The sequence below is a fragment of the Rana temporaria genome, chromosome 4, assembly GCF_905171775.1.
Source record: "Rana temporaria chromosome 4, aRanTem1.1, whole genome shotgun sequence".
NCBI classification, from domain to species: Eukaryota; Metazoa; Chordata; class Amphibia; order Anura; family Ranidae; genus Rana; species Rana temporaria.
Window position 1 is genome coordinate 277,384,046 of NC_053492.1, and position 24,810 is coordinate 277,408,855.

Sequence of the window (24,810 nt, forward strand, 5' to 3'; positions counted from 1 at the left end):
TCTCGGTTTGGGGACCAATAAAGATTGTCTATCGAGAACTGCCACTTGATTGTACGCTTGGTTTAGTGTAGTTTCAGAGTAACCTTTTTCTAAAAATCTAGTGGTTAGTATGTTAGCCTGAGTCTCAAAATCATCGTTATTATCACAGTTCCGTTTTAACCTCATATATTGCCCTTTCGGGACTGCTCCTATCCAGGAGGGATGGTGGCAACTATGAGTGGGTACAAACCCAAATCCGGTCCGTAGATTTAAAGTAGGTAAGTGTTTCAAATTTCAAGTCATTCTTTTTAATAGTAAGATCCAAATAGTTTACCAGACTTTTACTGGTTTCAGCTACAAAAGTAAGTCCATAATTATTTAAATTCATTTGGGCAATGAATATCTCGAGAGATTCCTCAGAACCTTCCCAAAAAAGAATGATATCGTCGATGTAGCGTTTGTAAAAATGCAAAGATTCTGGTCTGTTTGAAAAAATTGTCTCATGTTCCCACTTATTCAAAACAATATTTGCGACACTTGGAGCATATCTAGCTCCCATTGCTACACCGCCCACCTGATTAAAAAATTGATTGTTAGCCCAAAAGTAATTATTTTTCATTGTTCATTGGTTGGTTACTATCTATCTGTCAGGTTAAATCATTCAGGAGAGGTTTTAAAATGTCCTGTGTACATTTAGCCTTTACTGTTTAATCTACTGCTGAGTATTCTCTAACTAATTATAATCTACTACTGTTTTATTTGTCCATTTAATAGAAGGATAAGTTGAGTAGTCAAAAGTCCCCATTTTGAAGGCTTATATGCAAGTTATTGGCCATAGAAAGGGTATGGGGGTCTGGGTACTGCCCTGGGCGACATGTATCAATGCAATTTTTTTTAAATACTTTTTTTAGGAGCAGTGATTTTAACAAAAAAATAAAAATAAAAATTTCCTTGAAATATTGTGCCTTTTAAATTGCCGGCAATAAAACAGCGTGGGGGTCCTCCCCCAAACCATACCAGTCCCTTTGGGTCTGGTATGGATTTTAAGGGGAACCTCATGCCATAATAAAAAAAACGGCGTGGGGTCCCCCCTAAAATTCATACCAGGCAGGTCAGGAAAGGAGGGGAACCAGTAACCCCCCCGAACCATACCAGGTCACATGCTATCAACATGGGGAGTGCTTTGGAGCAGGGGGCAGAGCTCCAAGCCCCTTGTGCCCATGTTGATGGGAACAAGCGGCTCTTTCCAATAACCCTGGGTGATGTTTGTGGGGATCTGCTGGCAGGGGGCTTATCGAGGCAGTTTTTAACAATTCCTTTAACAATTATTAAAAATGAAAAATCAGTGTCTTCTGATGTAGATCCATCGTCAATCACGCCGCCACCGCTGGACCCGAAAAACAAAAAACAAAAGAAATGCTCGGCTGTCAAATAAGGCAAACCTCTGAATGCCTGGCTTGCCGTTTGGCGACATCACCTGGCGACACTGCCCCCTTGTGACATCACGGACACAGCATGCACTGGTTTTGTGATTTTTTTAATAAAGGAATTGACACTTTTTTTTGGTGAATGGGTAGGGGTACTAAGCACCCTATACTCATTCACATAGGGGGGTTCCGATAAGCCCTCCACTCACAGACCCCAACAACCACCGCCCAAGGTTGTCATGAAGAGCCCCTCCCCACCCCAAAGCGCCCCTCATGTTGAGGGCATGTGGCCTGGTATGTTTCAGGAGGAGGGGGGGCACTTGCTCGTCCACCCCCTTTCCTGGCCTGCCAGGCTGCATGCTCGGATAAGGGTCTGGTATAGATTTTGGGGGGACCCCACACTTTTTTTTATTTTGGCATGGGGTTCCCGTTAAAAAAAAATAAAAAATTTCTATTGCCGGCAGTGGTATTTTATTGCCAGCAATTTAAATGTCATTTCATTCATTTTATTTCTTTAGAAATGTCAGTTTTGCTGCAGTAGGTTCTATCCACTGTACAGATTTTCCAATTTACAGGCAAACTAAGGGGACCACTATAGTTAAAGGATTTTTTTTTCATCATTATTGCTTCACTTTAAGCATCATTAAAATCACTGCTCCTCTTTTTTACTTTTTTTTTGCATTGATACATGTCCCCAGGGCAGTACCCAGACTGCCCTGTGGACATGTTTCCAAAGATTGGGTTCCAAAGACTTGAGTAGGGTTTGCTGTTTGGGTCAGAAATGTTTCTAACTTTGTCCAATCAGGGCTTAGAATGCACTGTACAGTGCACAGTGCATCGCAGGGCATTCAGCGGAGCGAACACACGCTGAATGCCCTCCAAATTTTACTGACATACATGTACTAATATGTACTGACATACATAAAGTGTGCATACTCTCAGAGGCTACATGTGATAGTACTACAATTGGTGCGAATCAATCATAGAAACAAACAGTAGATTGCATTGCGCTAGGCAGTAATAAAAGTGGTTAAACCATATGCAGTCTTACTAAGTATAATCAACAACATTGTTGTGCCTTTAATTTTCTTAGAGTATGAGCATGCCAACTAAATGTTCAGTCTGAACTCCCAGCGTATAATACAAAAAAAAAAAAAGGAGATTGGAAACACATTCTAGGGACTTGAAGGAACAAATAAGTCATTAAATAAGAAAAAGGTCTTGTATATATATCTTCAATTGTGTTCTCATGACGAGAGCAAAATAATGTTTTATGGTTCATACATGGACAGCTACATTAGTGTAGCTACATGAAGAAAAAGGATTTGATTTATTTAATCAAACTAGTGGTCTTCAGGAACCAGTATTCAATTTAATGCCATTTTGTTTTTTGCACAAAACTTTCGAAATATATTGATAGCCCATGACACAGTTTGAAGCTTTGATATACAATGGTATTCAAGACAAAAGCTCTTCCATATTAATCTTCTAAACAACCAAGTGCGTACTTTTCCTGGCAGGCAGGAGGAGGCCATTTCCGAGCTGTCATTTACCAGCAATGTGCTATACGTACAGTAGAAAAAAACAGAAATAATATCAAAGCAGAACTACATAGAGGCTAATAGGAAATATGACACAGATTACATAATACCTTTGCTAATGCATGCCATTCTAGTGGATCTACTTTGTACAGCAGAACTGGAATATTTGGAACCATATAACAGCACACAGCTTTTATAGCAACATGTAGAAATTCAGCAAAGGTACGCTTCTCCAACTGTCATATACATTGGAATTAATGCCCTTTTATCTCCTTTCAATATGCCAACACAATTGAATCAGAGATGGATTTCAATTATCCAACTTCTCTTTCCCATAACCTTTACATTAGCTTTCCTGGAATGTATTGTTTAAATGACATATGCAAATAAAAACTTTTATTTGTATTCCTATGTAAGCATAAATGACTTATAGACAGTAAAAAAAATTGATATCCAACCACACAGACAATGTACTAACAACCACCTCTTCTACTCTTCCCTTCACTTTCCTGTGACACTGTCAGAATACAATGTCACTGTGGGAAGGATTCCTTCATCCAGCCTGTTTGTGTAGATTGAGGAGTCTCAAGCTGAAAAAATGTACCATGTATGGCCAGCTTCAGACCCACTGCACCCAATAACCATTACACAGTAGCAGAGCTAGCCTGGCTATGCCCTTCTTCCTCTGCTATACAAGTCTGGCATTGGAGCACTGCAATTTAAAGTGGTTCTAAAGACTGAAGGTCTTTTACTTTATTGCATTTTCCACATTAAAGTGGCTCTAAAGGCTCAAGGCATTTTACATTTATGCATTCTATGCGTGAAGATAAAACACCTTCTTTGTGCAGCAGCCTCTCATAATACTGAGCCCCATCTCAATCCAGCGATGTGCACGATAACCTCAGATCTCTAGGTACTCTCCCTCCTCACTGGCTGTGCAAAACCACTACACAGAGCAGGTAAGTTTAACATGTTTGTTATTCTTTTTTTTACCCGATTGCCACCCGCCGCACGCAGATATACATCTGCAGCATGACACAGGCAGGCAGAGGGACGTACCTGTACGTCCCCTTTAACCGCTTAACGACCGCCGCATGTACATATACGTCGGCAGAATGGCACGGACAGGCAGAACGACGTGCCCGCACGTCGCTGCCTAGTCGTGGGTCGGGGGTCCGATCGGGACCCCCCCGGTACATACGGCGGTCGGTAAGCCTCTGGGAGCGATCCGGGCGCGGCTATTCGTTTCTAGCCGCCTCCTCGCGATCGCTCCCCGGAGCGAAAGAACGGGAAGAGCCGTATGTAAACACGGCTTCCCCGTGCTTCACTGTGGCGGCTGCATCGATCGTGTCATCCCTTTTATAGGGAGACACAATCGATGACGTCAGACCTACAGCCACACCCCCCTACAGTTGTAAACACACACTAGGTGAAACATAACTCCTTCAGCGCCCCCTGTGGTTAACTCCCAAACTGCAACTGTAATTTTCACAATAAACAAAGCAATTTAAATGCATTTTTTGCTGTGAAAATTACAATGGTCCCAAAAATGTGTCAAAATTGTCCGAAGTGTCCGCTATAATGTCGCAGTCACGGAAAAAATCGCTGATCACCACCATTAGTAGTACAGAAAAAAATGAATAAAAATGCAATAAAACTATCCCCTATTTTGTAAACGCTATAAATTTTGCGCAAACCAACCGATAAACGCTTATTGCGTTTTTTTTTACCAAAAATATGTAGAAGAATACGTATCGGCCTAAACTGAGGAAAAACATGTTTTTTAATATCTTTTTTTGGGAATGTTTATTATCGCAAAAAGTAAAAAATATTGAATTTTTTTAAAAATGATCGCTCTATTTTTGTTTACAGCGCAAAAAATAAAAACCGCAGAGGTGATAAAATACCACCGAAAGAAAGCTCTATTTGTGGGGAAAAAAAGGACGTCAATTTTGTTTGGGAGCCACATCGCACGACCGCGCAATTGTCAGTTAAAGCGAGGCAGTGCCAAATCGCAAAAAAAAAAGTGGCCTGGTCCTTTAGCTACAAAATGGTCCAGGGCTTAAGTGGTTAAATGCCTTTAATTTCACTACGGTAAAAAAAAAAATTGTATACATCTTTTCCCCTCAGCCCGCCCCCCACCCTAAACTTGCCTGAGCGCAATCAAGCGATGTGCAGGAGAGCAGAGACTCTCTTGGTTCCCTTCCGCCTCATTGGCTGAGACACAGCAGCAGGAGCCACTGGACACAGCACACAGCAGGTAAGATGATCTTTACATTTTTTTATATATATATATATTTTTTTTTTTTAGGAAAAAAGGAATTAAGCTTTACAACTGCTTTAACTGCTTTAACCATGGGACATCCAAAAGCATTCCAACTGAGTCATGGGCAATACAATGAACACTAACAGGCCCGCATCAGCTTGATTTATCTTACCCCCCAAAAATGTCATCAGATAAGGGCTGAAAATCTACCTGACAAAACTTGCAAACAGAAGACCAGGTGGCAGCCTTGCAAATCTGAAAAAAATAGATGCCTGATGTTGAAAAGCCCAAACAGATCTAATAGTGTGCACCTTTACAGGGAAGGGTGGAACCCTACCTTTTAGGCCACATGCTCGAACAACGACTCATCTAGCTGACCTAGCAATGGTGGAGTGAGAAGCAGGAAGACTCCTGCAGGAAGAATAAAGAGGGAATCAGATTGTTGAAAAGAAGCTGTATCCAAGAGTAATGCCCCGTACACACCATCACTTTATGTGATGAAAAAAAATGACGTTTTTAAAAACGTCACTTTAATTGACCGTGTGTGGGGGAAAACGTCGTTTTATGTCTTCTAAAAAACGACCAAAAAAAATTGAAGCATGCTTCAATTTTATGTGTCGTTTTTCAAAACGTCAACTTTTACTTCACAGAAATTGACCGTGTGTAGCAAAAAACGTTGTTTAAAAAGACGTTTTTACACCCGCGCATGCCCAGAAGCTACTTATGAAGCAAGCTTCAATGGAAAAACGTGGTGGAACGTAACCTCACTTTGCTAGAACATTGTGAGAAAAACGATGGTGTGTAGGCAACTTCGTCTTTGAAAATTGAAGTTTCAAAAACGTCATTTTTTACTTCACAGAAAATGTCGGTTTTTTTCATCACATAAAGTGATGGTGTGTACGGGGCAGTAGACGTTTACAGGGTGTGTCATGGTGAGACAGGAGAAAAACATTTCCTTGGGATATTTTGGAGCAGAACATCAGGGTAGAAAACATGTCCTGGTTATGGTGGAAGGAGGAAAAAACCTTAGCCAAAAAGAGGGGGTGTAACACTAGGAAAGGTTCTTTACAAGATGAAGCTGCTAATCCAGAGACCAATCAAACAGCAGTTACAGCAACAAGAAAAACCTTGCAAATGATGTCAGACAAGGGAATATCCAGAACAGAGCTGGGATTCAGCCCTTAATGGTACTTAATGCCAGATGCTGTGCTGAACATAACAGGAGAAAGAAAAAATGTGTCCCACTGAGTACTTTCTAGAATGTAGTTTTCTAGTCTTGCACAGCAAACAAAGTAGGTCTTCCAGATGCAATTGTAGACTTTGTAAGAAGATGACTAGGTGCACAGGGATGACTGAATCCCATAGGCTCCTGTCCCTAAGCAGCTGGGCTTCAACAACTATGTCATAAAAGCCAGGAACTGATGGGGGGACCTGTTCTTGGGACAGGAGGTTTGCACAATCTATAATGATCCACAGAGAGTCTGAGTACATTATCCTGGGTAAATTCAGTGCAATAAGGATCATTGGAATGACCTCCATCTCAATCCTGGAGGATGAAGGAGGAGCTGTAGATGATGAAAGGCGTAGATCAGAGTGAACTGATCCAATTGAGTCAACAGAGTATCCACTGCAAAAGCCTGAGTGTCCCTAGACCTGGCAACAAATCTGTCCAGTCTGTTGCTGAATCCAGACACAAGAAGATCCACATCCAGCATCCCCCACAAATGGCAAAATACTGGGGATAAAGTCCAACCGTCAATTTTCCACACCTAGGATGTGAAGGGCAGACAGGGCTGGAATACGAAATAGTTTTTCACAAATCAGAATCAGGTCTGCCTCTTAAGAGGTGCAACCTCTTGTGCCTCCTTGATGGTTCATATAAACTACTGCTATGGTAAATACTAGGGTTGTCCAGATACCGATACCAGTATCGGTATCGGGACCGATACCGAGTATTTGCACTAGTACTCGTACTCGCGCAAATACTCCCGATACCAAAATAGAATACTTTTTTTTTTTTTTTGTGACATCGAACACAAATTGGATGGCACCATTGGATGGCACTGATAGGTGGCACTGGCATTGATTGAATGGCACTCATAAATGGATGGCACTGATAGGTGGCACTGGCATTGATTGGGTGGCACTGATGAGATGCACTAATAAGCTGCCTCCCTGCACTGATGCACTAATGGGCACTGATCTGCACTGATAGGTGGCACTGGCTAGCTGCACTTTTGGGCACTGGCACTGATGAGCTGCACTGACAGTGATCACTCGTTCAATGATATGTAGTTTTCCAGTACCGTATGCTAAAAAACAGCCCCACACCATGATGTACCAATTCTTCATAATTCTAAAGAAAATATCTTTGGTCTGTATTGTGGTTTGAAAACGGTCACATGACATTAAAAAAAAGTATCGGTATTCGGTATCGGCGACTACTTGAAAAAAAGTATCGGTACTTGTACTCAGTCCTAAAAAAGTGGTATCGGGACAACCCTAGTAAATACTGACTGGATTCTGGTCAGATCACCTCACAGCCAAAAGGTCCAGCATAAAAAGGCCTCCTCCCATATATAATCATGGATAAGAAACCAACGCCCATTGTTGCCTGGAAAAGTGAAAAGTGTAGTGGATACAAAGTGAAAGAAAACATATACCACAAAAAAGAATGGCGATAAAGAGGAAATTACAGGAATAGTTACCTAGTGACATTGCACAGAGATGTGCTCTGACACATGACGTGCATGTGTGAGGAGAAACATGAGTGTGAACAAGGCTCCCAAGGGGGTATAAGTAATGCCGATACTCCCCAGGCTCCTCCCAGCATCATGCTAAGCTTGGAAGATCGAGGAGAGATGGCCTTGCCACAGTGGCAACACCGTCCGCTGATAGTGCCCAACCACTCCCCTGTGTACATGCTAGGCGATTCACATGTCTGTGTCATGACATCCGCCAGGACGCACAACACATGGCGCAGGGCGTGGCACGATGCACGTTAAGAAACCTGCCAGCACCACGGTGTGAAACACAGCAATGGGGGAGGTCACCCAACGTGCATTGCAGCTCCTGGATATACAGACAGATACGCAGCCGGACAAGCAAAAACCACTTAAAATGGAAACTATCACTAAATGGAATGAACTAATAAGTGTGTATTCCAAAAACTAGACTCGGTGGAAATAGTAAAAAACAGACAGCATATGCAGACAACATGTATAGTATCATCCAAATCATACACCAATATGAATTGATCAAAAAGGTAACAAATTAATACAGAACAACCAGTCAATTGTGCCTCCATCCCTATTAATATAGAAAGCAAAGGGGTTTTGGGACTTTAAATAAGGTGCATGATAACATGCACCTCCATCCCTAAATCAGAAAAAATAAGGATTTTTTTGGGACAATTTTATAATTTCTCCTACCACGTGTCATATAAACAAAGCAACATCGTAAACATGTGATATATATACACACACACACACGCATCTGAAATCGCACATAATATCCCATGGAAGTAACTAGTATAAAAAGCCAAATGCTTATTGAGTAATGGATAAAAATGAACCACAGTTGAGGTCAAGCTATGTGTTGGGAACATGACTTTGATAGGCTTGACGCGTTTCTTGGCCAGTTGCCACTCACCAGGAGAAAACGCATAGCATATCTGAAAAAAAAAACAAGGTATCAAATAGGATCTAATGTTTTGCTCGGATCGCTTTCTATAACCCATGGAGAGCACCTATATCCCCCCCAACTGTCCCACCATGGTAGGTGTTGCTGCATAGAGAGAGACCATCCATTCTCTAACTAGAATGAACCTGGAAGCAACATGTAAAAAGGCACTTCTAGTGTAATTTTTTGGTGTCACACAATCTGCACTCCATTAGCGGTAATGGAAGGCCACCCCTGATGGCTCGTTAAAGAGAACATGTCTAAAAATATTATATCACATAGGGGGATATGTCCCCAAATGACATACATTTTTAGGGGTAAAAAAAGTAAAAAAATATAGTTATACCCAAGCACTTTCCCAATTTTTTTTTTAACCCACACTGCCCCCATAAAAAAAACTTGTCTGGGACATCTACATAGTAAAATGTTGCTTGCTATACACATGCTACTTATTGCTGTGCATGCTGGAGTGAAAGCAATAATTATAAGCCCATTATTCATGGTTATCATTAAACTGGTGATCTGTAGGGGCTTTTAAAATATAGAAAATATAGCGTACTGAAGTTCAGCGCCATTTAATGTGCATACCTTTTAAGCTTGACATGTTGGGTATCTATTTACTTGGCCCAAACTCATCTTTTATATTTTACCAAGAAATTGGGCGATATATGTGTTTGTGTGCCCCAATATTAACTAGTATATTTTTTACTGACATTTTTCACTTGATAAACCATTGCACAAATATTGTGTGGCATAAAACATTTGGGACTACCACCATTTTATTCTCCAGGTTTTCTTGTGTCGGGTTTCATATAATGTTTAGGGGTTTTACTATGACAGAAAAAATGTGCAATGTGTGTAAAAATGGTTCCAGCAGAAAAAGGTTTAATAATATTCAGTGGAACACAAGGGTAATATTTATTGTACAGTAGGCAAGGGGCTACAGATTATGTTATTTTTTAGGTTCTCAAGGTTACACCATCAGCTAGCAGCAGCATAAGGACCATTATAGGCATAAAGCTGTGAAATTTATCAGCAACAAACCTAAAGTACCAGTCTGGTTGCATTGCCATTTTTCTTTCTCCCCCTTTCTGGCTGTTGCTCCTAAGATGGCTGCATCTTCTGCTAATCCATTAGCCTAGACCCGGTGTCTAGCATACTGGAAAGATTTAAGATTACAACAACTGTAATGCCCTGTACACACGATTGGTTTGTCTGATGAAAACAAACTGATGGATCGTTTTCATCGGACAAACCGATCGTGTGTGGGCCCCATCGTTTTTTTTTCCCCATCGGTGAAAAAAAAATAGAACCTGTTTTAAATTTTTCTTATGGTTAAAAAAAACGATCGTCTGTGGGGAAATCCATCGGTCAAAAATCCACTCAGGCTCAGAATCAAGTCGACACATGCTCGGAAGCATTGAACTTCATTTTTCTCAGCACGTCGTTGTGTTTTACGTCACCGTGTTGGACACGATCAGATTTTTAGCCGATGGCATGTAGGCAAGACTGATGAAAGTCAGCTTCATCGGATATCTGATGAAAAAATCTATCGGTCCGTTTTCATCAGACGAACCGATCGTGTGTACAGGGCATTAGTATCTTGTATACTTGTTTTAGCAAAGCTTTTAATATGAACATATTTGTATTCTATATCCATGAGGGTTTTTATGCATAAACATATTTTCTTGAACGTGGTCCATTAAATTATGCTAGGGTTTTGGCAAACTATCAAACTGAGCAGCAGCTTTTCTATGGAAAAAAAATCGTAACCATTTTTTTTTTTTTTTTACTGAAAACATACGTTAACAGCTTATTTAATTGTACACACAGTCTAGTTTTGCTTGAAAATTATTCCAGTCTCCCACATTTACTCACTAACTGCCAATAATTCCATGAAATTGCAAAGTACTTATCTGATAAACCTTTCTGACAAAACTGTCTTCAAGTGGAAACTTCATCTAGCTCCAAATATGTATAATCACAATGGGCAGATTTCACTAAAGAAAATGTTCTAATCAATGGATCTAAAAGCTCAGAATATCTCTGTTTTTACAACTCGGTTTTATTTCTAAAGTACTGGGAGAAAATGTCAGGCTGCCATTGCTATCCACTCTCACAAATTCTAGTAGCCTGCCTATCAAGCTTGATTCATTATTGAGTAAATAACTTGGAATACATACATAGAATATGAATTCACTCAGATTTTCTAATCTGGCCATTTACTAGGAAGGCATTAGTTGATCTAAACATATTTCTCTCAGTACATGGTTCCCTCAGTCTATGTCAAGCCAAAACTCTTTTTTTCTTTCTTTATTTTTATTTTTTACAAATGGTGGGGACGCAGATTGAAACAAAACAGTTTTTCAGTGGAAGGGTTGAAGTGTCATTAACTACTTAAGACCCGGACCTTTAGGCAGCTAAAAGACCTGGCCAGTTTTTGAGATTCGGCACTGCGTTGCTTTAACTGACAATTGCGCGGTCGTGCGATGAGGCTCCCAAACAAAATTTGCGTCCTTTTTTTCCCCACAAATATAGCTTTATTTTGGTGGTATTTGATCACCTCTGCGGTTTTTATTTTTTGCGCTATAAACAAAAATAGAGCGACAATTTTGAAAAAAATTCAATATTTTTTACCTTTTGCTATAATAAATATCCCCCAAAAATATATATATAAAATAAAATGTCCTCAGTTTAGGCCGATACGTATTCTTCTACCTATTTTTGATTAAAAAAATCGCAATAAGCGTTTATTGATTGGTTTGCGCAAAATGTATAGCGTTTACAAAACAGGGGATAGTTTTATTGCATTTTTAATATATATATTTTTTTTAATACTAATGGCGGCAATCAGCGATTTTTTTCGGACAATTTTGACACATTTTTGGGACCAGTGATTTTCACAGCAAAAAATGCATTAAAAATGCATTGTTTACTGTGAAAATGACAATTGCAGTTTGGGAGTTAACCACAAGGGGGCGCTGAAGGGGTTAAGTGTGACCTCATTTGTGTTTCTAACTGTAGGGGGGTGTGGCTGTAGGTGTGACAACATCGATTGTGTTTCCCTATAAAAGGGAACACACGATCAATGACAGCGCCACAGTGAAGAACGGGGAAGCTGTGTTTACACACAGCTCTCCCCGTTCTTCAGCTCCGGGGACCGATCAGGGACTCCAGTCGCGATCGGGTCTGCGGGTCCCGCGGTCCACGGTCACAGAGCTTCGGACCGGGTCGCGGGCGTGCGCCCGCGACCCACGGCTGGGCACTTACCTTAAGCGGTTAAACACAGACTATGGAAACTCTTTTTACATGCTATTTAACAGAGTGTGCATACTCACAAAGCCACTAAAGAATTCCTTTTTTTTTGTAGAGTGAAATATACCTGGTTGATCCTGCCTTCAGCTGCCCCTCCCATTTTCTCCCCACTGTCCCCTGAGATTATCTAGACCAGCTGGTGTCCTCTATGGAGCATGCTAATATTTCAGTTCCCTTCTAAATTCTTAATTTCCTTATTTTTTTATCAGTGCAGCCCATGTGACTATAGAGTCATAAATGAGCGCATATACAGAGTGGTAAATGACACTCCCCTCCATGTCGTCCTATTGCTAAACACTTTGTGGGCTGGATATATTATCCTGATTGATTACATTCACTAAGACACTCAAAAAAATATATTTTTTAATATAAATCAGTATTAAAGATATTGAATTTAATTGCTAACCTCTGTGAAGAAAAAAGACCCTTGGATACAGATGCTGTCTGAACAAAATTAAAGCTAGTGACAGGGGAGATCCAGCTGATTGACAGCCTCAGCTCTGTCCTTGCGAGCTGTGTGAAGGGGGTGGGTACCTTCTCTCCAATCATCTCTCAGACCTCTCCTCACTGAGTTTTACAGAGTGTAATTTTAGCTCTTCGCTTTTTTTTCTGACAGCTCAGACACACTTTATGAATTCTGCATTTTAACCACTGTAGAGAAGAGACAATTGCAGATAACCAGGTGCAACTTATGCAGGATTTGTTTCATCTCTGTGTATCACCAGAGGCAAATCACTTTACCATGGTATATGTAATGCCGCGTACACACTATCATTTTTCGGCATTTAAAAACAATGTTTTTAAAAAATGTAATTTAAAATGATCGTGTGTGGGCTTCACAGCATGTTTCGGGTTCTGAAAAACGACAAAAAAAAAAAATTCGAACATGCTGCATTTTTTAATAACGTTTTAAACAATGTTGTTTTTCGGGTTGTAAAAAATGATTGTGTGTGGGCTTAAACGACGTTAAAAACCCGCGCATGCTCAGAAGCAAGTTATGAGACGGGAGCACTCGTTCTGGTAAAACTACCGTTCGTAATGGAGTAAGCACATTCATTACACTGTAACAGACAGAAAAGCGCAAATCGTCTTTTACTAACACAAAATCAGCTAAAGCAGCAGAAAGGGTGGCACCGTTTGAATGGAACTTCCCCTTTATAGTGCCGTCGTACGTGTTGTACGTCACCGCGCTTTGCTAGAACATTTTTTTTTTAATGATCATGTGTGGGCATCGTCGTTTTAATGATGAAGTTGGAAAAAACGTTGTTTTTTCTAGAGGCTGAAAAACTGTTTTTTATAAGCCGAAAAATGATTGTGTGTACGCGGCATAAGGGTTTACAACCACTTTAACACTTCTTTGCTTAGTATCACTTTAAAACAATGCCAGGTTATTATTGTCAGTCTCATTGACAATCACTTCCCTATTTTTCTTGTCATGTTGTCATAGGAACAGGAAGTGAAATGGGGTCATGGAGAGAAATAAAAATATTCGATCATTGACACTATTTCAAAGCTACAGGTGTGTGACCTTATAAAATAATACCAATAAAATAAATCCAATAAAATAAATCCCACATCACTCTGCTTTTTTGAAGATTGGTATTCGACCAAATATTATCATGGTTTAGTGCAGTATGTGCCAATTCCTACTTTTTTTTTTATTATTCAAAATAAATAAATAAATATATATATATATATATATATATATATATATATATATATATATATATATATATATATATATCAACACAGTTGAAATTAGGGGTATGGCATGGAGTTGTGATATCATTACACCCGGACCTGCAGGTGTGTCTCGTGGCCGGATTATCTTTCACCGCTATACATGATCTTTTAACCTGTAAGTGTAATATTCTTTCTTTTTTTTTTTTTTTAAATAGTATAAACATATTATGCTATGAGTCTTCTTCTTCTTCTTTTTGTACATAAACCATATGCCATTGCCCGAGAGAAAGGGAGGGGTGATCTGTGGTTTTCAGCGAGTCCAGGTATGAATGTTTGGAGATTGGGACACTAACCATCATGCATGGATATGTTAAGACCAGCGTTGTTGTGAGAATGAAATTGGCTACTTAAGGATGCATCATAAAGTGATTGTAAAGTATTTGTTTTCTTTAAATAACAAACATGTTATACTTACCTGCTTTGTGCAGTTGGTTTTGCACAGGGCAGCCAGCATCTTTCTCTTCTCGGGTCCCTCTTTGCTGCTCCTGGTCCCTCCCTCCCGTTGAGTGCCCCCACAGCAGGTAGCTTGCTATAGGGGCACCCGAGCTCAGTCACAGCTCCCGGAGTCCATTCAGACATGGACCCCCGACCCAGCCCCGCACCCCTCTCTCTCCTGATTGGCTAACTGACCTTGATTGGCAGCTGCAGGAGCCAATGACACTGTTGCTGGGTCTCAACCAATCAGAAGGAGTGTCCTGAACAGCTAAGACACTTGTGAACTTTGTTGGGGAGAGATTGGGCTCGGGTAAGTAATTAGGGGATACTGGGGAGGCTGCTACACACAGATTTTTTGTTATCTTAAACTAATAGTAAAGACTTGTTTAAAAAAAAAATAAAAAAATAACAAACATGTTATACTTACCTCCTCTGTGCAGGTAGTTTTGCACACAGCAGCCTGAATCCTTCCTTTCCCAGGTCCCTCTTTGCTGCTCCTGGCTCCTCCCTCCTATTGAGTGCCCCCCCCAGTCAGTAGCTTCCTATGGGGGCACTGGAGCCATCACAGCTTCATGTGTCCATTCACACATGGGGCCTTGACCCAGCCCCACCCCCTCTTTCCTGATTGGCTGACTGACTTTGATTGACAGCAGCAGGAGTCAATGGCACTGATGCTGTCTCAGCGAATCAGCAGAAGTGTCCCGAAAGGCTAAGACACTTGTGGACATCGCTGGAGAGGGACGGGGCTCAGGTAAGTAATTAGGGGGTGTTTGGGTGGCTGCCACACACAAAAGGTTTTTTATCTTAATGTATAGAATGCATTAAGTTAAAAAACGTTCTGCCTTTACAACTCCTTTAACCCTATGCCTATTGTGATCTCTTATAATCTGGAGATCATAATTGTCTGATAAAAGGATTATACTTCTTTCAGCACTGATAGAGCACAAGTGCACTTATGAGATTTGAGCACTGGGAGCAGCGCACTTTAAATAATTTTTCTGAATTTATTCAAAACTGACTTTTTTGTATTTAATTACCTAATATATATTTACACATATTTATTTGCATCACATGCATGATTAATTATTGTATTTGTCATTAATAATTTGATTGATATCATTAATGTTACACTTGTATTTTGGATTTGTTTCATGAATTTCTGATTGTTATTTATCAGACAGCGCAATCTTTTTTCTTGTTTACTTATAGTTCGTTTTATCCTGTATTCAGAATTGTAAAAAGTGCAGCAGTCTGTTTGCGAGTCTTCTAGCGCAAGGTTTACTATATATTTAGTTTTTTAGGGTTCACACACTACACTATCTGTAGAGCAGGGGTGTATATAAGGGGGGATTAAAAAGAAAAAAGTCGAAATGTCCAATGCCGCTTAGCAAAAGCGCAGCAGTCAGTGCAATACAATTGCCCACCAGATGACAAGAAAAGTCATATGCAGCTGAGCAGTATATAATGTTATGTCATATGACCTGGCGCCTGCAGTGCTTTTTAAGTCCTGCCCACCACTCTATGTATTCCTTTGAATAGCTGCAACTGGAAACCTAAGGCCCCGTACACATGGTCGGACAAAACCGATGAGAATGGTCCGACGGACCGTTTTCATCGGTTCACCGCTGAAGTGGCCTGATGGTCTGATGATGCGTACACACCATCGTTCCAAAAACCGATTGGGTCAGAACGTGGTGACGTCAAACACACGACGTGCTGAATAAAACTAAATTCAATGCTTGCAAGCATGTGTCGACTTGATTCTGAGCATGTGCGAGTTTTGAACCGATGCTTTTCTGTACTAACCATCGGTTTGGTCCGATCGGGCAGCGGTCCATCTGTTCGGTTTTGAAGCATGTTTTAAAATTTTTAACCGAAGGAAAACAGACCGATGGCCTATACACACGGTCGGTTTGGTCCGATGAAACTGAACTTCGGTTCATTCTCATCGGTTCGGTCCGACCGTGTGTATGGGGCCTCAGTCTTCCAATCATCTGCAACCACTGAGGCTGTACACCTGAAAACAGGCTGAAATAACCAGTGTAGTCTGCTGCAAGGTTTTCGCATCTGCACATACAGTAGTCATCTGCGGATAGGGATCAATGTTTGTCCTTTGAAGCAATCTATCTGTATCCAGGGTCAGGCATTTGTCCCTAATAGTAAAATATTTGCAGTATACTTGCAGCACCATGGCCATTTAGGACATATAAATGAGATCAAAGACTAGATAATAAGCAACTTTACTGAGCAGGTGCAAAGGGCTCCATCTTATGGATTCAGGGACACACACCTGTACTCACATGGAAAAAATTATATGTGGCCCTGTTGTAGAGCGATGGCTTCTTTATATCTTTGAAAGGGATGCCTTCCCCTCAGTGTTTTCAGTGTTGAGGCCTTATAAAACAGCTATTCGCCTGCTGACTCATGGTATACCTCCCAGATCGATTCTGGCTAAAATCTTGAACTATAAAGATAAGGAGCTTACCCTAAAATATACAAAAAGGATGTAAAGAAGTACTGAATAATGGTGTGAAAGTATCTTTCTTCCCTGATTTCTCTGCAGAGGTGCAGAACAATAGAGGCAATTTCTAAAGACGTCTACAGCGCCTTCAGACGATGGGTACATTTTCATCGGTAATTAATTTCCATGCTAGTAAACACAATAAGCATAGTGGTTTTGACTACCAAAAACATACTAATCTATGAGCTTGGGGCTAGCCAAGGCAAAACAGGAGAAATAACCATATGAAGAGGAAAGGAGAAGAAAGCCAAGACATTTAAGCACATTTACATTTTTTTTTCTCTCTTGTCTGATCACTGTATGCTTGTGGGTAAATCCAATAGATAAACCTAGAAAAAGCTATTTGCTGGTGTATGGAACAATTTAAGGAACTGCTGAGTGAGTGCGCAGTAAGTTCAATCTATTACATTTGTACATAAAAATAAATCATTATCAGGAATTAAAGTTGACCTTAAAATGAATTGAGGGAAAGTCATTATTACATTGTATGTGCCATGATCGCAAATCTGTCTCTTAAAATACTCTCAATCGATCATAAGATATGGATTGAACAACCGGACAGGAAAAAACCCATTACTGACTTAATTCCTTAACATCCTTGAAGATACATTCTACTTTCTCATCTTTAGATATGATGGGCAAATAATATGGAAAGTTTGACAAAAAGGAATTGTACTGCAGTGGAGAAAAACAAAACAGCGCACTAATTAAAGAAAAATATAGCGTTTCATATTTGTGGCATGTTTCATGCTTAAGGGGGAGAGAACACAACAGTAATCTAATTTTTCTCAAATTTGCAAGTTTTATGATGTATTCCCATTAGACAAGGCAGCAGATGGATTACTTTGTTATTGTAATTCAAGATACCTAAAGGGTTTGAAAATCTGCCACATTAACATAATCAATTGCTGTAAAGAATAGACAAAAGCTTTCTTTTTTTAACATGTAAGAACTATTATCAAAGTTACAAAATACACTAATCAAATGTATTTAAAAATACAATTAGTCTCCACAGATAGCATCAGTGAAACACATAATTTCAGTGGACAATGCATTGATTGACTGCGACAGTGTTTAGAGTTTATGTAAGCATTAATTTGTGGTGAACAACAGACTTAGACCCATTTATCCTGTAAGCATGCAATCAGTAAAAAGTTCAGTGTCATTTGCACAATCATTTGGCAGAGCATTAAACATTTCCAAGCCTTCTTTTCTCAGAAAGGCTAATTATAAATGTGTGTTCTCTGTGCAAATCCCTAACTGAACTCTGGATTTTGACAGTATATATAATGACTTGCATAAAGTATACGTATTTTTCTAATAATAACCTTTGTGGTCTGTTAAACTGCAGTAGGCAGCATGAGGTTACCATTCGACTCTTCAAAAAGATGCCTTTAAAAATTGAGTAAAAGACTGAAGGTTTGCTCACACGGCCTGCATGCTACATGTTCCAGCTGTTCGTTTTTCCTATTGATGAGCTGAGGTTAGGCAGCGGTGTGATGCACGTTTCACCGCACTACACTGTTTACTTTGTGAACTTTATTTAAAATACACAAATTGAAGCTTCATTTATATCTTTGCGCAACTATGTGGTGCGTAGTGCTACACTGCGGTGCGATACTGCATTTTCCCACACTGCCCTGCACATCACACCAGCTTTGTTGTATTAATGAGGCACATAGAAAACCATGTGCCCTTGCAATGATTGGCATCCATCTAGTGCAAAAAAGATGCCAGTCTCCACATAATGTGAATGAGCCCTAAATGCAAAATTTGACATTTTCTGGAAATACTTTCGCTGTAGGTCTTTCCAAAGAATATAGTTTACAAAATGTATGGGAGATCTATACAGCATGTCACAATGCTGACTTAGGCAAACTCATCATTTATTGGTTTATGCTATGATAAGAAACAAGCAATACAATACCTTTATATTCAGAGCACTCAAAAATACAGCTGGCAGGTATTTTACATTGATGGGACACATATTTTTCCAACAGCTCACCATACACTGCAAGAAAGAAAATCAAATGAAGAATAACCTTCAAACAACAATAGAGTGTTGGCTGCAATAAAATGTTTAAAGTTAATCTGTTTTGTTTTACACATATATATATATATATATATATATATATATATATATATATATATATATATATATATATATATATATATATATATATACACACACACCCACACATATATATGTATATAAATAAATAAATATATATATATATATATATATATATATATATATATATATATATATATACACACACACACACACACACACACACATACATACATATATATATATGTATATATATATATATATATATATATATATATATATATATATATATATATATATATATATATATATATATATATATATATATACATATATATATACACACACACACACATACACAGTATATATATATTTTCATTATTGTGTTCAATGGTGTAGGCAGAATTTCAACTGGGATTAAAACTGTTGTAATATGCTTTTATTGTCTGATCACCTTTTGAACACTAGATAACATCACTATTACTTGGTGCCTCCAGAGGCAGCAAAAGCGCCTTATTTTCTTATTTTCATTGATCATTGATTATTATTCATCACAGCACTCAAATTCATTCACATTTTCCCATGTTATATCTCTTAAAAACACGAAGTACTAAAAAATACCTGGTAAACCCCCCCCCCCCCCCAAAAAAAAATATTGTTGGCTTCTAATGTCTTGTATTGATTCTGACAACATTGCCACTGCAGCACAGAAAGTAGCTGTGCCTGCCCTACTTGAATTCACTCCTGATGCACTACATTACCGCATTACCCTTTTTCCTCATCTTCATAACTCCTCCTTGTTAAGATTCTTCTTATTCCTCTCTCAAGGCACTCATTCCGCAGTCTGTGATTTCTCCCCCTCTCCTGATTTTTCAGTTCCCTGGTCGCAGTGCTGTCACACTGCTACAGGAAGTCAGGCATCGACTCCCTTTATGGCAGAATCATTGGGTATTTTTCAGGGTTTGCAGTGTTTTTAAAATGCCAGAACATGGGGAAATATAAACGAACTGGAGAATTGTGCTGACTATTCATTTTAACATTTGCCCACACATACATTTTAAAGCTGCGAGGAGCATAAACACGGCCGAGATTCCCGACCAAAAGCTCTCCTCGCAGTTTTCCCATCGGGAAAACCGGTCATGTCTGATCCTTGACCCTTGATCCAGAGAAGAAGAATAAATAAAACAAGATATGTCCAAATAAAGAACCATTCAGATGCTGCTAGAAGCTCAATAGACTATCCCTAACCCATAACTTCTTAGAACGGATGAACCTCAATCGGAAAGCAACTTTTGAAAGAGGATACAACTTTCATGGTACTATCCCTGAGCCCTAAATGGCAGTAGGGAAGGATGACCATCAACATCTGGATAAAAGAGGGGTTTGAGCAGGAATTAAAAATAACAGAGTGTGTCCAAAAAACACTCCAAGGGGTTTTAGGCATGTGACCTGCCCTATAGATAAAATATGATTGCATGAATCCTTCAGACTAATTCAAAGGTCCTGCATAGGAATCCTAGAGTTGGCACTACAAACTTTTATCACAGGGGAAAAAAATGGAAACAGGAAATAATATTTTCCTAATTTTTTTCCAAAGGTTTTCTTGAAGGATAACTACTCAGTCATGGTAGATGAATACATTTTCGTAGTAGAAGAGCCCACAGTGGTCTTAAAAATGACAGATATAGGCCCGGATTCACAAAGCACTTACACCGATGTATCTCAAGATACGCCCCGTAAGTGTAAATATGCGCCATCGTATCTATGCGCCGTGCCCATAAACTGAGATACGCCTGAAAATAGGCTTCATCCGACCAACGTAACTTTCCTACACCGGCGTATCGTGGGGGCATATTTACGCTGGCCACAAGTGGCGCTCCCATTGATTTCCTATTCAAATATGGAAATGAGGGACATACGTCGATTCACGAACGTACTTGCGCCCGGCGCATAATATACACGGTTTGCGTAAGTCGTACGTCCGGCGTAAAGTTATTCCCCATATATGAGGCGCAACTCATGCTAAGGTATGGACCAGGGAACACAGCCGTCGTATTTTACGTTGTTTACGTAGTACGTGAATAGGGCTGGGCGTAGGTTACGTTCATGTCGTAGGCAGCGATCTGTCGCATCATAGGGAGTAGTTCCAATGTGATTCTGAGCATGCGCACTGGGATACGTCCACGGGACGGCGCATGTGCCGTTCGTTTTAAGTACTTGTATGGCACTCGGCCCATCATTTGCATGGGGTCACGCCTCATTAGCATGGCTCACGCCCACTTCCACCTACAACGGCTTACGCCGAGGGAACCCAGCACAGTTTGGGAGGCAAGTGCTTTGTGAATTCGGTGCTTGCCTCTCTGCGCTACGCCGGCGTAGCGTATATTAGATACGCTACACCGGCATAAATATGCGCCAATGTATGTGAATCCGGGCCATACTGTACTTCTCTGGAGAGAAGAAAACAGTGACATATATATAAAACCCTCATTGACTAGAGTGATGAAATATAATATCTAGACACAATTAAAATAGAGTGGATACAAGGATATACTAAAGGAGTTCAGTAGTAGAAGAATGTCACCTTGCTTACAGTGAGGGGAGTTCCGGCATTAGACATAAATAAGGAATCCAACTACCTGTCAGTAAAATCCCAAATGGAATAAACACGATCAACCCGAGGTGGATAAATAAAGGTCCATATTAGTCAGGGAGCATTTATCAGTAAATTCCCTATTGAATAGAAAAAAGTTGCCACTCATTGTCAGGAAAAGGCAATGACTGTGTTGTCCAATCCCAGTCCTTTTAGGGAATGTCTGAAATACAAAGCCCTATAACTAGTAAAGCAGATTGATCCCCTAGATGCATAGTAGAGCACACTGCAGCAAACAGCCTGGAAAATGTTGACATCAAGTCAGAGTCATATGTAACCTGTTCAAATACAGGCACTACAAAAGTAGACTGTAAAGACTTTTAGGTAGATTCACAAAGAGTTAGGCCGGCTTTTCTACAGATAAGCCGACTTAACTCTGAATCTAAGCCGGCCTATGTTTAAGTTTATTCTAAAACAGAGATACACTTAAACATACCTAAGATAGGCTGGCTTGCGCCATTCTATCTTAGGTTGCAATGTTTCTTTTGGCTGCTAGATGGCGCTGCCATTTCGGCCGGCCTAGATTATGTAAATGAGGGGATACGCCGATTCCCGACGATTTACGAGCGTACGCCGGGCCTACACCGTCGAGTTACGTCGTATGGCCGCCGTTCCCGCCGCGAGGTTCAAATTTTTTACGTCGTTTGCTTAAGTCATCCGCGAATCGGGATTTACGTTGTTTATGTACGCGTCGAAATCAGTAGGCCCGTATGACCTACTTAGCCGCAATGCGCACTGGGAAATGTAGTCGCCCAGCGCATGCGCAGTGTAAAAAACGTCAAAAAATGTGAGGTCAAGCCTCATTTCAATACTACACGCCCCCCTCTCAGTCATTTGAATTAGGCGCGCTTACGCCCGGTCATTTTAGGCTACGCCGCCGAAAATTTGAAGGTAAGTGGTTTGAGAATCACTTCTAACCTAAATAATTTTCGGCGGTGTAGCCTAAAAAGAGTAGGCTAGGCCGTCCTAATTTTAGGCGCCCGTACGTGAATCTACCCCTTTGATTCTGAATCAGGTAAGGTAATAGGGTCCTTAGACACACTGATAGTAGCGCCCAAAAAGGAAAAATTTGATTTTGCAATGAATGATACTGAAGCACATTTAGAGCATCTATGAGAAATATGTTCCATTAAATGTTTAAAAATGAAAAGGATTCAAAGTGGACATAAGAGACCTTGGGGACCTGGAATCTGTGAAGGACAAACCTATAGAAACTGGAGTGAATGGCAACAGCATCTGGTGAGCTTTTTTCTTAAGGGAGCTGAATTGGCACTAATCACTGTGGTGGAGGATTATTGGTGTTGTAACATCAGTTTGTTGCACTCATCTATCACATTCAAGTGGATTGGAATTTATGTTTTTTGTTTTAAACTGCATGATATTGTTTGACATTTATATATTGACACTGAATTATATATCCTTATGGACATTTTTTTATATACAGTATAATTTTTTTTTAGCCCTACTGTGAAATGTATGTTGTTCTTTTGAAATATATTGTTCACCTTTTTGATAGATTAAAGGATCAAAAAAAAAAGAAGAAAATCCAAAGTGGACATAAGAGACCCTGCAGACCTAGAAGCTGCTAAGGACGAACTTTCAGAAACTGGGGTGTCAGTTCCATCTAGAATACCAGAAAATCACCTCCAGAAACAGTAGAAAAATAAGGGACAATGTTATTCATTATAACAGGGACTGTCCGCCGAGCATTGTAAGGTAATAACTGGGCCCATAGTGAACCTCAGCCTCACACACTAAAACACAATTGGTGACTAAGGGTCATAGGCAACAGGAGGTGACTAGGTCACTGAAGGCAGAGCAGTGTAACAAAACTGGAGAATGTATAACCCATCAGTTTAAACCTTTCCCTTATTAAAATGAAGTTTGCTGGAAAGTAAAAAAAATGGCACCCAGCATTCCTATTTATGAGATAGCTCCCACTGCTGTAGCCCGATTGGCATTATTCACTAAGTGAGTCATGAGAGTCTGGGTCACAGCATAAATGGTGTGCCATGGTTTTGGAACTGGATAGCACTTTGCAGCTAGCTAACACAGTACACAAGTTCTGGGAAGCACCACAACGCAGAGCTCAGTGCTCAAAGTCCCATCAAAGGCAGTACCATAGCTTTTGACCTGAAGAGAACCCAGTGACTAACACAGTACACTGAGATTTGGAAAGCGCCAAACACAGAGTCTAGTGCCCGGAGGTTACATTGCAAGTTGTTTTAGTGTCAAAATAACCCCCCCCACACTTTTTTTCCCAGTGTATATACAAAATTAATAAATACATTTGTTTACTTTACGATAAACTAAAATAAGTACATATTAGAACCCATATATTATCCACTTAAGCCCCGGACCATATTGCTGCCTAAAGACCCAAGGGGTTTTTACAGTTCGGGACTGTGTCGCTTTAACAGACAATTGCGCGGTCGTGCGACGTGGCTCCCAAACAAAATTGGCGTCCTTTTTTCCCCACAAATAGAGCTTTCTTTTGGTGGTATTTGATCACCTCAGCGGTTTTTATTTTTTGCGCTATAAACAAAAATAGAGCGACAATTTTGAAAAAAATTCAATATTTTTTACTTTTTGCTGTAATAAATATCCCCCAAAAACATATATAAAAACATTTTTTTTCCTCAGTTTAGGCCGATACATATTCTTCTACCTATTTTTAGTAAAAAAAATCGCAATAAGCGTTTATCGATTGGTTTGCGCAAAATTTATAGCGTTTACAAAATAGGGGATAGTTTTATTGCATTTTTATTAATTTTTTTTTTTTACTACTAATGGCGGCGATCAGCAATTTTTTTCGTGACTGCGACATTATGGCGGACACTTCGGACAATTTTGACACATTTTTGGGACCATTGTCATTTTCACAGCAAAAAATGCATTTAAATTGCATTCTTTATTGTGAAAATGACAGTTGCAGTTTGGGAGTTAACCACAGGGGGCGCTGTAGGAGTTAGGGTGCACCTAGTATGTGTTTACAACTGTTGGGGGGTGTGGCTGTAGGAATGACGTCATCGATCGTGTCTTCCCTATAAAGGGAATGACGCGATCGATGCGCCGACACAGTGAAGCACGGGGAAGCCGTGTTTACACACGGCTCTCCTCGTTCTTCAGCTCCGGGGAGCGATCGCGACGGAGCGGCTATAAACAAATAGCCGCGCCG

At 40.0% G+C, this 24,810-nt stretch overlaps 1 protein-coding gene across 3 annotated transcripts in view; it reads right to left on the reverse strand.

The window, feature by feature from the left end:
* Nucleotides 1–24,810, reverse strand: part of TBC1D32 (TBC1 domain family member 32) — a 552,992-nt gene that overhangs the window by 108,790 nt on the left and 419,392 nt on the right. For all 3 annotated transcript variants that reach the window (XM_040350328.1, XM_040350326.1, XM_040350327.1), the window contains exon 28: nt 18,836–18,919. In XM_040350328.1, coding sequence (XP_040206262.1) covers nt 18,836–18,919 — 84 coding nt within the window. The remainder of the gene's footprint in view (nt 1–18,835; nt 18,920–24,810) is intronic.